The following is a 15621-nucleotide window of genomic DNA, read 5'->3' on the forward strand; positions in this document are numbered from 1 at the left end:
AGTTGAAAATGATACGTAGTGTCAGACTCACTACTGGAATTACCTGAGAAAATGCAGGCAGTTTGCACAGGTATCTGTTTTGCCATAATTTCCTAATAACCAAAGATGATCTCAGTTCTATGTATAAACGTCAAAGGTCTCAGTCTGCTACACGTGGTCAGCTATCAGATTTCTCTCTCGGCAAGAGAAAATTAGTAGATCTTCTTTTTTTTTTTTTAAGGTTAAAGGAAAACTGTCTCGTTATATTTTTATGACATTGAAGAAAGACTAATGGGAATGTGACAGGTTGGGAACAAAACCGGTTTATCACTTTATTACAGAAGCAAACATGTAGAGTAAAATTATTTCCCCAGCTGTTAGCACTCATGTTTATAATAATATCTGTTACTACAGAGCATTTGGAAGCCACAGCCTTTGTGAAAGACAACACGGACGCCTTAACAACCATCTGAAGTTCAAATGTTGTTCATTCCAGTGCTAATTTTCTCTGTATACCATCATTTCTATGCCACCTCCAAACTATAAACTCTGCTTACTGGCTGAAATGCTTATAGAGATGTTAATATGATTAATGAATCTTTACATATAATACTGTCTGAAATTTCAGATTAAATTTTATTCCACTGTAGGAAATTATTGTCTCCCCGCAATGAAAACAGACAAATTTCTAAGCATGGCCAGATTATAGATCGTGAAGTCATTTCATTTCCTCTCTGGTGAACCGTGGCCAGCAGTTCAGTTTGCAGAAAGCTTCTAGTACATGTTAAAAAAAAGAAAAGAATAAGATTAATTAAAAAAATCTCCTCCTCAATGCTTTATTATGTTTATATTCGTGTATGTTTTTTCTCATTTGAATTTTAACCTGAAAACATTGTCTATTAGCCTGGTTTTGACATGACGGCTACCAGGGGATGGTGTTGCCCTGCCAGTCCAGAAGCATCCCGCTGTCTTTGTTGCTAAGTGACGATATCACACTAAGCATGCCAAGTACGCTGTCCACGGTGGTCAAAGGAGCCTGTGGGAGACAACAGACACACAAAAGAAGAAAGTCACTGGAAAGGAAGCGGCTGGATCAGAACAAGCTTTATGATTTCTAATATGGGGAAGGCTAACAAGCTAAACGCTAAAAATGAAGTTTATTTTTGTTTGCAGTTTCAAGATTAGAGATTTAAAATGATCATTATTGGAGAAAAGGATGGTCGTGGTGTGGTTGTTAGCACTTTCATCTCATATCAACATTGATATTATGTAAAATGTAATTGGATTATCAAAAATAAATCAGAAAACAGAATCGGTGAGTGTTTCATGCTGTGTTTGTCTTTTTATTACTAAGCTGCTCTTACTTACCCTGAACTTACAATAATGCATCCAAATGTATAAATCTCAGAGCTAGTACAAGCAGTGATGTAATGCTAGGACTTACATTACGCTTGTCTAGTGAAACGTACAACGATATAAGGTTTTACATAAGCACAGTACTTGTTTGACCTAAAAGAACTTTCTGGAATCTGTAACAGAGATTTGGTGGGTTTCAGCAAATGTGATTGTTTCATATGAAAGCTGTTTAAAGGAAAACCATAATGTTTAAATGTATTCACTGAATAAAGTATTTTAAAGTTTTCATCACGTCACCTTTTCTCCTCCCATCTCAGTTTGGACCCAGCCTGGGTGTATGGCTGTCACCACTATATTGTGAGTCTTGAAGTCTTCGGCTTGACAGCGAGTCAGCATGTTCAGTGCTGCCTGATGACAGGAGAAACGGCACATTTCTTTATTGTTAAGCGTAATACAAACATATAAGTATTACACTTATTGAAATTATTATTAATTATTAATCAATACAGGTGTCTAAAGCCAAACAACTGAACCACATGATGCTTTAATTACTGCGTGTCAAGCTCCTTTCACTGAATCTGGTCTATGTCATTGAATCACAGTTACTTATTAAAATGTTAGTAAAGAAAAACTCTAAAAGATAAGCACAGACAGAATAAACAAGTTTAGGAAGAAAGTCAGGATATTTGATTCTTTTTAACAGTACCTTGCTTATTCTATAAGGATACATCTGTGCTGCTGAGAAGGTCTCTGGACATTTCTCTATGGATGAAATAGCTGTGGAGATGTTGATGATGGCTGAGCTGCAGGCAGTTTTATTATCTAAGACAAAGTGGGACAAACAGATTAGCATCATGACTGGGAAACGAAAAGAACTGTGTGTGTGAGGATAGTTTGCATCTCTGAACCTGCACCAACCAACACGTTCTGTGATGCAATCCACCTGCGAAAGAATTCAAATCTATTTACTTTTGTAAATGTATTAATGCAGAGAAAACGCTCCACTCTTCTTTAAGTATAACTGTCTAGAATTCTGCATATTCTGTCGTATTTTCTAGTCCTATTCAGGAAAGGATCTGGCGAGATTACACCTCTCTGCTGACAAACTGTGTGTGCCCCCAGAAGATCCAGAGTGGCTTGATGGATGGATATAACGGTTGTATTAATGTCTTTCATTCATTGACAATTGAAGAATATTTAATTTCTTTGCTTTGAGCAAATCTTGGGTTTTTGGATCGCACTATGAAGCTCCGTCTGCTCATTGTTGCAGCATTAGTCTGAATGTGAGCAGAGTGCAGCCCTGTACTCTCAGTTCATCCTGCTGCTTCTATCAGCAGTCAGATAATTAATAAACACCAGTGACCCACTTCCATTGGCAGCCATACGTGCCCATGCCGATCATGAGCTGTTTCTCTCCTCCACACTTTACTTTTCCATTCCGGTACAAAATAATCGCCATTTAAACGTTACTCTGTCTCTCTTCTACAAGGTGTCTTTGTCGTGTCTTCCTTCACTCATCTCCAACCAGTTGCAGCAATTGGTTGGCCGCTGCTCCCTGACCCTGGCTCTGCTGGAGGTTTCTTCCTGTGAAAAGGGAGTTTTTCCTTCCCACTGTCGGCAAGCGCTTGCTCATAGAGGTTGTCTGATTGTTGGGATTCTCTATGTATTACTGTAGGGTCCTTACTTTACAATATAAAGTGTCTTGAGGCAACCATTGTTGTGATTTGGCAATTGAATTGAATTGAACTGGCTTTAGGAGGTGGATAACTTGCAGCTAGGCAAATCTTCAACTCAGCTTTTTGTAAATTGGATATAATCTCATATTAACTCTTATCAGGCAAGCTAATCCCATTACTTTAATATGAAAGCTTAAATGGACCCCTGTACTGCCAAGCCGGGGTACCACTCACACATTTACAACACATTATTTCGTGCCTTTGAATTTTGCTTGTCATGCACACAGGACATTTGGGCTTAATTATTTTGCCTGCTTATAATTCAAAGTTATGGGGATCAAATCACTGACCTTCTGACCAAATAACCTAGTCACAGTTGCAGTGAGATGGAGCATGAAACCATAAGTATGTACTCACTCCACTGAGTGTTTTCCCAATGATGGTATCCTACATTCAACATAACATGAAAGAACAGATACATACCATTGCCCTTTGCAGAAGAATCCCTCTGTGCTGCTTTTTTCAGGAGTGGAAGAAACATCTGAAAGTACAAAACTTACAGTTTACATGTGTGAAATTATAGCACATTTAAAAAATAAAATAAAATGAAAGATGTGAAATAAAAATGTGAAACTCCCATCAAATATGTTAAACCTAAGAAATGAGTCTGTTTCAAAAATGTAATGTAAGGAGTAAAAAGTAGAGGTGTTTGGGTAAAATTCTGGGAAGTGAAAGTACAATGTTCTCAGAACATGAAATACTCAAAGCACAAATACCTGAAAATTCTACTTGCGTAACAAAGTATTTGTACTTCCCACGTCTGCAGAGAACAAACCAACCTTTGCAATGGTAAATGGTCCAACCACATTGGTTTCATACACCTCCATCATGTCGTTTTTCTTGGTAGCAGATAATGCTCCTGACAAGGCCGGTTTCCTAATACCAGCATTGTTGATAAGGATATTCAACCCAGCATCCCCGATCTGATCTTGCACAGCCTGCACAGCAGCTGAGATACTTTCCTCATCTGCAACATCTACAGGTAGATGTATAGAAATACAAATCATAATGACCAAGGTCTTTTGAATGTCAAAAAAAAACTGTGGAAGATTATGAGTTTAAAAAAAAGGTTTCATTTCTATGTATGTATTTGCCTTTGAATCTCAGATTCTCAAGTGAATATTTCAACACTTCCATTATTATGTGAGAGGCCTGATGAGATTAAAGTAAGGCACTATCAAAAACCTGAGTGCACCCGTAGTGGGAAGGTTCTCAGATTTTAATAACTAAGTTGTAAGTAAGAAATCAGTGCATAGACTCAGCAACACTTCCAGAATTCACTGTCTGTGAGCCTCCAGTGTTTTAGTGTCATAATTGGAAATGTTTCAGCACACATTTGGAAATGGTGTTGGAAGTGTATGCAGAGTTAAATGAAGGCGGATTGTTTTTACCTAGCTTGATTATAGTGATCTTTCCAGGATGTCGGGTGGTTAACTGTCTCAGTGCCTGAAGGGAACAGAAAGAATATATATAAATATTTATGTTGTTATTCCATGAAATCACGTCTATAGCCAGTGACTCACAACAGAAATGATTGATGTGCATACAAATCTAAGGCTTGTCCTCAGGAATTCCAGATTCCAAAGCAACAGTGTAAGGAGAACGTGTATGTACAGTTAAGATGTTAACTGTCAATAGCAAATGTATTGTCCAACAATCTGTGACTGAAGGGAAATAAATGAACAACCCGGAGAATGCAGCAACACTTAAATTGAGAACACAACTAATGCACACCGATTTGTTGCAGACCTTATATACACTTTTCACTGTTTCGTAGTGATCAAAACTGACATATCAAGTTGCCTTCAACAGCTTTGCTACATCTTTTGCTTCTGTGCTGAAAATGGAGCCTGTGAGAGAAGTTTTGCAGCCAGACCCCCGTAGAGTTAGCCGTGCTACACCGTCACACTTTGAAACCAAATGAAAGATGTTTATACCAAATTTGTTGACTAGTTTTAGACTATTAGGTTAGCTTAGGCCTTGTAAAATGAAAATGGACCCCTCTTCATACTTTCATGACTTTTTTTATGTTGTATTCTCATAATTACAAGATGATGTTATGATAAAGTTATCTGCAGATGCTGACAATAACAACATAACAATTTATTTACAATACAAAGTTGTGTTGTTGTGATTTGGCACTATATAAGTAAAATAAGTGAAATGAACAGATGATACACAGTCAACCTTCACATGTGTGCATGTGAGGGTTGCTCTAGCAGTTGATGTGAGAACCACAAGAAGCATTTATGTGTAACAGTCTCACCTCAGTTCTGCTTCCTTCAGGCTCTCTGGAGCAGGCATAGATGTGAGCCTCTTGTCCTGTCGTCTCTGCCAGCTGTTTCACCAGCTCCAAACCAAGGCCTCTGTTGGCCCCTGTCACTAAAATGTTCCCTTTCAGTTCCACTGGCATGTTGGCTGATCCGCTGGTCAAACAGTAGCTCCTGCCTGACTATTCTTTTGAGAGTAACTGAGCATGTGTTAGAGTGTGCTGCCGCTGTTGCACCATTTGAAAAAAAAAACACCTTGTTCTTCCTTTTATATGTCGAAAACTCTGTGACAACATAAGGTGGCTTGCAAAAGTATTCGGCCCCCTTGAACTTTCCCACATTTTGTCACATTACAGCTACAAACATGAATCAATTTTATTGAAAGACCACGTGAAAGACCAACACAAAGTGGTGTACACGTGAGAAGTGGAACGAAAATCTTACATGATTCCAAACATTTTTTACAAATAAATAACTGAAAAGTGGGTGACTGGGTGTTTTGTCACCTATTCCATTACTACTGCCAGCCAACACCAGAAAAACCACAGTACGTCAGGCTGAAGGACATCACGTCTGACACTGTGGTCAGCAGCACAGGAGCACCACAGGGAACTGTGCTGTCCCCTCTTCTCTTCACCCTGTACACCTCTGACTTCTGCTACAACTCTGAATTATGCCATATTCAGAAGTTTGCAGATGACACGGCCATCGTGGGGTGTATCTGGGATGATCAGGAAGAGGAGTACAGAAGTCTGGTGAGGAACTTTGTCGCATGGAGTCACACAAACCACCTGCAACTCAACACCTCAAAGACTAAGGAACTGGTTGTGGACTTCGGGAGGTCCAGAGAAGGTCCACTGCCGGTTCAGATAGAGGGGGAGGAGGTGGAGGTGGTCAACAAGTACAAGTACCTCGGGCTGTGGGTGGACAATAAACTGGACTGGTCATGCAACACAGAGCGCCTGTATAAAAAAGCCCAAAGCCGACTGTACTTCCTCAGGAGGCTGAGGTCTTTTAACATCTGCAGGAAGCTCCTGAGGATGTTTTACCAGTCGGTGGTTGCTGGAGTACTTTTCTATGCTGTGGTGTGCTGGGGGAGCAGCACAGCAAAGAAGGACTCATCCAGGCTGGAGAAACTGATCAGGAAGGCTGGCTCTGTGGTCGGCATGAAGCTGGACACTCTGGTGACAGTGGCAGAGAAAAGGACATTAAAGAAACTGATGGACATTATGGACAATGCCAGGCATCCTCTGCACACGGCCATAAACAATCAGAAGAGTCTGTTCAGTGACAGGTTGCTTCTCCCCAAGACAAGAACTAACAGACTTAAAAACTCCTTTGTCCCACACGCCATCAGACTGTTTAACTCCTCTCTGGAGGGGAGAGGGAGGGGAAACAGGAGGACAAAGGAGGGGGGAACAACTAAGCTGTAGTGCCTCTTCACCTCACTGTACAATACCTTGTGCAATACTTTTTGTAAATAGTCAACAGTGCAATAGACCTCAATACTTGAAATGTGCAATTCACTTGTATTTTTATTTTTTATTCCTATTTATTCTATTTATCCCCTTTGTATATTTTATTTATATTTGTCTCTGTATTTATGTGTGTGTGTGTGTGTGTGTGTGTGTATATATATATATATAACATTCTGTAACTGTAACTTCGGTCGTTGCTGTGCTTTTTGGAAGTCGAATTTCCCAGAGGAACCCACCCGAGGGATTAATAAAGTTCTATCTTATCTTATCTTAAAACCTATAGATTTTTATAAGCCAGTTTACAGCTTTTTCTTTTCAGAGTGCATAGTTAGCGATAGGATTTAAAGTATCCAAATGATGTACATTAAAAATTATTAAAAAGACTGTAATAGTGTCAAGACTATAAATATGTGGAAAGTGTGAGGTTGACCACTGCTGGAGAAAGATGAAGTTACCCAATGGCCAAACACAAAAAAAGAAGAAATGGCCTCATCCAGTCTTAGAAAACACAGTTTTGACAGAATCTAAAGTGAAAGATGTACACTAATGAAAAAGGGATCATCTCAGTCCAAAGACTTAAGAAGACTAATGTTTAATTTGTAATATTTATTACAAGATTACAAGGTAACATTATTATTATGTTCTTGTCAGTGCATATGCCCAAAGGTTGGATGTCCGAAGAGAAAGAGGAATTCTGGAGTAAGCTGGGAGAAAAAAGTTGTGGCTTTCTTACCTAATGCTCTCTAGTGTTTCGCCAGCAGAGCCAGATATTTTCTTCAGACTGTTCAAAAATAGCATTTATGATGAAATTGCTGAAGGCACAAGCTTTAAAGACAGGACAAGCAGTTTTGAAGTCAAATCTGAATCTGTCGTCAGAAGTTTATTAATAAATTTCAAAGTGTTTTCAGCAAGGGCACACAGTACACCCGGCCTGGCGAGGCAAAGCTGGAGTGTCGGACTGCAGCTTGTCGGTCTGGTGACTCAAACGGGCTCTCCTCCACACTGTCCTCATTTATAAAGTGCTTTACAAAGCTGGACATTACAGCTAACAACTGGAGTTTCAGTGCTGCTAGCCAAATAGGACGAGTCAATTACTGCCAAAGAGACAGACAGTGAAGGTGGAAGTATATCCTCAGTGTCTTAACATAAAACTCATTGTTGCAGCAAGTGGGGCAGCACAAATGTAATCCCCTTAAAGTGATGTTAACTAATGTAAGTGAAGGAAACGGCTTCCAGGGCCTAATCCGTGGATCGGCTTCCTCCGAGGCGTGGGCGTCTATCAGCAGAGAATGTACCTTCACCTATCAGCAGAGATTGTCCCTTAATCTGTAACACAGTCAAATATATTCTCAAGCAACATTCAAGCATGCCATTCAGCGTGTTAGTACGAGCTCGGGAGCAGCTTGGGAGAACAAGAAAACAGAGACTGCTTCAGGTTGTCTTCCCAAATCGACTCAACTTTATTCTCAAGTACAACAGTTTATATAGAGGGTAAAATTCATGAGTCAGCAGATTCTCAGTTTAAACCAGTACAGACCAAGATAAGGCAGCGTCTTCCTGCCCTTGGGTGAAGAAGCACCCTTTGTATAGTTTATCAGTTCAGCTACAATTATGATTATCTCAGCGACATATTTTCAAGGCACGAAATAAAGAGTTCTTTCATTAGTGAATTCTGAAACAAACCATTTGGCCTCAACAGGCGTCTCCTAAGAGATTTAGAAACTAATGTAGCTGAGGGAGTGATCTCTGTGGTATTTCAACCTTGTACCAGCCTGTGATTCTCACACATCAATTCTTGGGTCAAAGAGAAAAATAACTAAAACAAAGGGGCCTTATTGAATGACAGAGTTTTCCTGTATAATGTCACTATAAAACAATATCCAGTAAATGCTCCCATGGTACTAAAATACCTAACAGTAAGTTTATTAGCCGCAACCAACCAACCCGGTGACATAATGTCCTGAAACGACTCCCATCAGTTCATCTGCACGTAGCTGGATTTGAGCAGACAGTATGTCTGAACACCTCAGACTTCATTCGGCTGCTTCTGTCCTGTGTCACATCATCAATAAACACTAGTGTCCCAGTGCCACTGGCAGCCATACACCCCAAACCATCACACTGTTTTACAGATGATGTGATTTGGATCGTGAGCTGTTCCACACCTTCTCCATACTTTTTTCTTGCCATCATTCTGGTCGAGGTTGATCTTGGTTTCATCTGTACAAAGAATGTTTTTCCAGTACTGTGCTGGCTTTATTAGATGTTTCTAGCAAAGTCCAATCTAGCCTTTCTATTCTTGAGGCATATGAGTGGCTTCCCCTTTGCAGTGAATCCTCTGTATTTACTTTAATGCAATCTTCTCTTTATGGTAGATATGGATGTTGATATGCTTACCTCCCAGAAAGTGTTGTTCATTTTTATGGCTTTTAGGGTTTAGGGATTTTATGGCTTGATCCACCACAACTGTGTTCCGTGGACGTCCAAGTCTTTTTGCATTACTGAATTCACCAGTGCTTTCTTTCTTTCTCAGCATGTACCAAAATTCAGATTTTCCCACTCCTACTGTTGTAACAATTTCTTTAATTGTATAAACAATGCATTTTACTATTGCAATGTAATGTTTATAAGGTTGGGGGAACCTGCAGTCAGCTGAGACTGAGGAAGTCACTTGGGTGAGTGATGAAACATTTCATCCACTGAAAATGTTACATCCAGATTAACAGAATCAACCTTTTGGGATTTGGATGAAAAAACTGTTTTTAAATCAAATCAAATCAAATCAAATCAAATCACTTTTATTGTCACATCACATGTGCAGGCACACTGGCACAGCACATGCGAGTGAAATTCTTGTGTGCGAGCCCCACAAGCAACAGAGATGTGCAAACACAACAACACAAACGAGCAAAATACAAGAATGGCCAACCTGAAACTAATAAATATATGTACAATATATAATAGTGTATGCATTTCTGGATGTGTATACTAAATATTTTCCTACGTGTGTGTGTGTGTGTGTGTGTGTGTGTGTGTGTGAACACATTTTTACAAATTAAATAGTAAAAAAATAAAAAAAATAAAAATAATAATAATAATAATAATAAAATATATAAAATATACAGAGTTGAATATGTGCAAAACAAGTGGCATTTATATACAGTGTGGAGTGCATAATGTTGAAGTTCCAGTAGTGAAGGTGAGGTGTCTATGACGTGTTCAGCAGTCTGATGGCCTGGTGGAAAAAGCTGTCTCTCAGTCTGCTGGTACGGGACCGGATGCTGCAGAACCTCCTTCCTGATGGAAGCAGTCTGAACAGTTTATGGCTGGGGTGACTGGAGTCCTTGATGATCCTCCCCGCTTTCCTCAGGCAGCGCTTCCTGTAGATGTCTTGGAGGGAGGGAAGCTCACCTCCAATTATCCGTTCAGAGCACCGCACTACTCGCTGGAGAGCTTTGCAGTTGTAGGCGGTGCTGTTGCCATACCAGGTGGTGATGCATCCAGTGAGGATGCTCTCAATGGCACAGCGATAGAAGGTCCTGAGGATGCGGGGGCTCATGCCGAATCTTTTCAGTCTCCTGAGAAAGAAGAGGCGCTGCTGCGCCTTCTTCACTGTTTTGTTTGTGTGTACTGACCACGTAAGATCCTCAGCCAGATGTACTCCAAGGAACCGGAAGCTGCTCACTCTCTCCACAGCAGCGCCGTTGATGGTGATGGGGGTGTGTACTTCTCTGCACCTCCGGAAGTCCACTATCAACTCCTTTGTCTTTGCGACGTTGAGGGTGAGATGGTTGTCTTGACACCAGTGGGTCAGGGCGCTGACCTCCTCCCTGTAAGCCGTCTCATCACCGTTGGTGATAAGACCCACCACTGTAGTGTCGTCCGCAAACTTCACAATGATGTTGGAGCTGTTAGTGGCTGTGCAGTCGTAGGTGTAGAGTGAGTACAGGAGAGGGCTCAGTACACACCCCTGTGGAGCACCAGTGTTCAGTGTGATGGGGGATGAGGTGATGCTGCCCAGTCTGACCACCTGGCGTCTGTCAGACAGGAAGCTAAGGATCCAGCTGCAGAGGGAGCTGCTCAGTCCTAGATCCTGCAGTTTCCTGTCCAGCTTCGAGGGAACGATGGTATTGAATGCTGAGCTGTAATCTACAAACAGCATCCTCACATAGGTGTCTCTCTTCTCCAGGTGTGACAGGGCAGTGTGTAGTGTCAGGGCTATGGCATCATCAGTGGACCTGTTGTGGCGGTATGCAAACTGTAGAGGGTCCAGTGAGTCGGGTAGTGCAGAGCAGATGAAGTCCCTGACCAGCTTCTCGAAGCATTTGCTTACGATGGGGGTCAGGGCTACAGGTCGCCAGTCGTTCAATGCTCCCAACTGTGGGTCACCACATGTACATGCCCAAGTTGTGACTGGGTTGCCCCGAGCAAATAACGTATTGCCAGACCCCGTAAATTTTACCTTGGTAGTCATCAGCGACAGCTTGGAGACTGGGGCCTCAGGACTCCAACAACTGGAACAACTGGACTCCAGCCAGACTCATCAGTGAGCATCAGTAATCTTTTATGGTGTTCTCTGCTGGGGCAGCAGTATCTCCACTGGGTAAGGGAGAAACTGAACAGGCTGATCAAGAAGGCCAGCTCTGTTCTGGCATGTCCTCTTGACCCAGTGGAAGGATTCAGTGACAAGACGATGCCACTGAGCTGTCATCCCCATCACTCCCAACCCTGACAGCACGGGGTGGGAGTGACGGTGCACCCACAGTGTGCAAATTGTACCAAACTGCAAAATACTTAGCTATGCCTCTAATGAAACCTCTGCTTGCTCTGTTTCACTTCTGCAACATCAGTCTTTCCACAGGTAATACCCATATGTTGATTCATGGTTTTCATCAGTTTTCAGACTACTGCAGCATATTTTAAAAGGGGTTATGTGCTGTAAAAGACAAAAAAAAAAAAAAGTTATTCTTCTCCGTATTCAATCCTCAGGTACTGCTGTGATGCTTACACCTATGACTAAGTCCCACTTTGCTAGGTGCACTTGTTCAACTTTTCATTAAATCAAATATCTGATCAGTCAATCACATGGTAGCAACTTAGTGGATTTAGACATGTAGACATGGTCAAGACGATCTGCTGAAGTTCAAACCAAGCATCAGAATGTAGAAGAAAGGGGATTTAAGTGACTTTGGCCAAGACATGGATGGTTCTGCCAGACAGGGTAGTCTGAGTATTTCAGAAACTATTAGTCTGCTGGGATTTTCCCAAAGAAATTTATAGTACAAAAAAGTACCATAAAATATTCAGTGAGCAGCAGTTCTTTGGTTAAAGAAGAGGTCAGAGGAGAATAGCCAAACTGCTTTGAGCTGATAGAAAAGCAACAGTTATTCAAATAACTACTCAACCAAATTGCAACCAAGGTATGCAGAAGAGCATGTCAAACCTTGATGTTGATGAGCTACAGCAGCAAAACAACTGCTGCTTCTATCAGCAAAAGACAGAAAAAAAAAATCAGGCTTTTAGTTGCAAGCTGAACAACAGAAAAACAGAAAAACGTTGCCTGGGTTGAGTCTGAATTTCTGCTGCAACATTCAGATGGTAGTGTCAGAATTTAATGTAAACAGCACGACAAACTGATCTCACCTGATATCTCAAATCAACAGTTCAGGCTGCTGCTGGTGTAATGATGTGGGGGTATTTCTGTGCTACACTTTGAGCGCCTTAAATGATCTTTAACACCACAGCCCACTTGAGTATTATGGCGGACCATGTCCATCCCTTCATGACCCCAGTGTACCTATCTTCTGATGGCTCCTTCTAGATTAATAATGCAAAGAAACTGAATGTTTTCAAAATACACTTCTCAACCCATCTGCCTTCTCTCTAGGTCCTGAGCACTAAAGACACAAGTATTGCTAGAGACTTTGGTAGAAATGTGGATTCTGGGAAAGTTCCCAACACCTGTTGACTGTAGAAAGTGATTGCCTCAGGTGGCAGAGTAGGTTGCCCACTAATTGGAACTTCAATGGCTCATTTCCAAATCCTCCTGTGCTTATAGATGAATGAGACGTACAAAGTGCTAAAACTGAGTACAAAGGTGTTATGTAAGTACCAGTTCATTTTACCAAAGACTTGATTTTAAAAGGAAGAAAAAAAATCAGGTTAATAGTTTTACTTAAGTAAAAGTTGCTATATAGAGGAGTTGTCCATTAAAATGCAACAAAGACCAGTGTAGGTGAAGGGAATGTATAGCGTTACCTCTTTTAAACAGTTTTGAAGCAACCTGTTTGCTCTGAGTTTCAAATATCAAAGAGTAGGTTTACTGAGCCATAATCAGCTGTTAGCTGAAATAGAATTTCAGATATTGCATGCTGATTAAATGCAGAGTGGTGTATACATTCAACTTTCAACCCTTTAAAGGCAAATTTATCATATATGATGCATACGATTTGAGACTTCTACATAATCAGTGTAGGACCTCCAAAACTGGAGGTAACAAAGAAGTTAAAAATGAAAACGAATATATGCAAATTCAAATTTCATTTCTTAAGAAATTGTCACAAGGATCCTCAAAAACTCAATTTTCCAAAAAATAAAAATAAAAAATCATGATTTGGGCTTTAAAGGTTTACATATCCTAAACAAGGCAGTCTGAGAGTGAACTGCATTGGAGTGAGGTCTTCTTTAAGATGAGGCCTGATTACACAGGTCTGCAAAAGAAAATAAAAATGATATTTTAGGGTGCTGAATCTAAAAATGATCTCAATTTCCCTCCATCACATACAGTGTTTTTGCAAATCATGAGGAGTTTACATTAAAAAGAAATCACAACAGCAATGAAAAAAAAATCAATATTTTATTACAATTAACTAATTTTGCATAATTTTTCTGAGATTCCTTACCACTGAACAAAATAGATCTGTTGGGATGTCTTGAAGAATGGGACATGGACCATCTGAGCTCCTCACAGCGCAAACTCCCAGTATCCGCCCCCTTCTCAATTCCTCGCATTTTCTATTCTCTTGCTTTTAGAAAACGTTACTGGATATGGTTTTTTGACTCAAGTATAGGATACCAGGTTTTTGGAATTTTAAAAATATTTTTCCCAGTTTCAGTCAAACAAATCCTATTCCGTTTTTTGGTTGCAGACCTGTGTTATTCAAGGAGAATTTAATAAAAAAAAATTCTGATTTAAATTTTGTTCCATACAGCGAATTAAAAATGTTTATTTTCTAACAGCAGGTTGTAAATTTTGATTAGTCACAGTTTAATGAAGTTTCTATATTGATTTCTTTGAATTCACATTTTCTGATTCTAATGTGTATGCTGGTAAAAAAAAATTATGCACACAATTTGTCATCATTTTTGTGCGTATTCTAACATTTGAGTATTTAAAGGATTATATAAAAAATTTCAGCTGTAATGCATGTAAGAATGAATACACTTTTACATTTTGATTTACAAAGTCATTAATTTGAGTACACAATCAGACATTCTTAAGCACATAAATACATTTGAGGGTGCACACATGGAGTGACAGAGTTTCACAGCTCAACAAAAACATGCAACATATTTGGCCACAGATTTAATTTTCTCACATCTCTTTGGCCAACTGCTGTCCCAGTCATTGGAATGTTAAGAATATTAAGAAAACATACAATTTACATACAATTTAGTCTGTCCTGAGAGAGAACTAATAGCAAGCTTCGACATGCTAACAACAATTAAACTAATAGCTACTAGCCATAGCTGCTAGCATGGCTGTTAGAAGCTTTTGGTGCTGTTGGTATGCCGTCGGGAGCGTGGGGGCGCCACTTTGCTGTTGTTGTTGTGTTTGCTGCAGTTTTCCTTTCCATCTGTTGAAGTGCTGCTGTCAATGATATAGCTCTTGCCCTGCTCTTCTTTCATGAACAGCTCTACCAATAAAATCTTCTCCTTGTGGATCTGCAGGCTGATATCTTTTGGGATGTCTGGGATTAGCCAGTCAACAATGTCATTCATGAGCATCACAACGTTCTGTCAGAAATAAATGAAAGAAATGGGACAACTCAGCAATTTTTCTTCTGGTAAAAACAAAAAAATAATCTCAGAACTTCCACAGTCTGAATCCCCAACATCCCGTAGGTCACATGCTTTTATGTTTTTCTAAAAATTTCAACCGTTTGGCATATATAGTTCATTTTAAATCAATTCAGTTCAATTTTATTTATATTGTGCCAAATTACAACAGCACCAAGGCACTTTATAGTGTAAGATAAGAATCCTACTATAATAAAGAGAAAACCCCAGCAATCAGACAACTCCCAGGAAGGAAAAACTATCTTTTAACAGGAAGAAACCTCTGGCAGAACCAGGCTCAGGGAGCAGCAGCCATCTTTCAAAACCCGTGAGGGTGAGGGAAAGAAAAGAGAGCAGAGTGAGATAGGACAAAAGGTTTATATGGTTTTGGCCTTGACTAACCATACTAAAATTCCTTATACACTATATGGACAAACATATTAACTGGAGCGTTCCAAAGCTCCTCTGGCACTAACACAAAGACAAAACTGTGCACCAGGAGATTCAGTAAGTTTCCATGGCTGAGCAACTCCTGTGGGTGTAATGTGTTGGTGTCTTAGTACTTTTGTCTATCTAGTGTTTGATATTCAACTGTGCAACAAGTAGAGAGCGGTGGTACAGGAGGTATCAGTCACCTCACAACAATCAGGTTCCTGTATGTTCTCCCTGTCTCCTTGAACTGCCAGTTTGAGTAGACATGACCTTACTTTTCAGCTACAAGTAAGTTCCTGTCCATGGACTATG

The 15621-nt window shown here is 40.2% G+C and overlaps 2 protein-coding genes across 4 annotated transcripts in view; both read right to left on the reverse strand.

Annotated features, from left to right (window-relative positions):
* Positions 1-201: 201 nt before the first annotated feature.
* Positions 202-12728, reverse strand: LOC309711194 (C-signal-like). 2 transcript variants are annotated; one of them, XM_082541323.1, is made up of 9 exons: positions 12463-12728; positions 7553-7600; positions 5338-5528; positions 4463-4517; positions 3851-4047; positions 3495-3552; positions 2042-2157; positions 1633-1743; positions 202-1015 (listed from the first exon to the last, which is right to left on the reverse strand). In XM_082541323.1, exons 3-9 carry the CDS (start codon positions 5482-5484, stop codon positions 902-904), a joined length of 798 nt encoding a protein of 265 aa, XP_082397449.1. In that variant the 5' UTR covers positions 5485-5528; positions 7553-7600; positions 12463-12728; the 3' UTR covers positions 202-901. The 2 variants fall into 2 exon arrangements, with proteins under 2 accessions (XP_082397449.1, XP_082397448.1); XM_082541322.1 differs by lacking the exons at positions 7553-7600; positions 12463-12728 and having other exon boundaries at positions 5338-5586.
* A 928-nt stretch (positions 12729-13656) lies between these two features.
* The window catches only part of ano1b (anoctamin 1, calcium activated chloride channel b), a 38083-nt gene continuing 36118 nt past the window's right edge, over positions 13657-15621 (reverse strand). For both annotated transcript variants that reach the window (XM_082540266.1, XM_082540265.1), the window contains exon 24: positions 13657-14835. In XM_082540266.1, the coding sequence (XP_082396392.1) occupies positions 14584-14835 (252 nt within the window). In that variant the 3' untranslated portion in view covers positions 13657-14583. The remainder of the gene's footprint in view (positions 14836-15621) is intronic.

This window comes from Aulonocara stuartgranti (genome assembly GCF_965226115.1).
Source record: "Aulonocara stuartgranti genome assembly, chromosome: 7".
In the NCBI taxonomy this organism is placed as follows: domain Eukaryota; kingdom Metazoa; phylum Chordata; class Actinopteri; order Cichliformes; family Cichlidae; genus Aulonocara; species Aulonocara stuartgranti.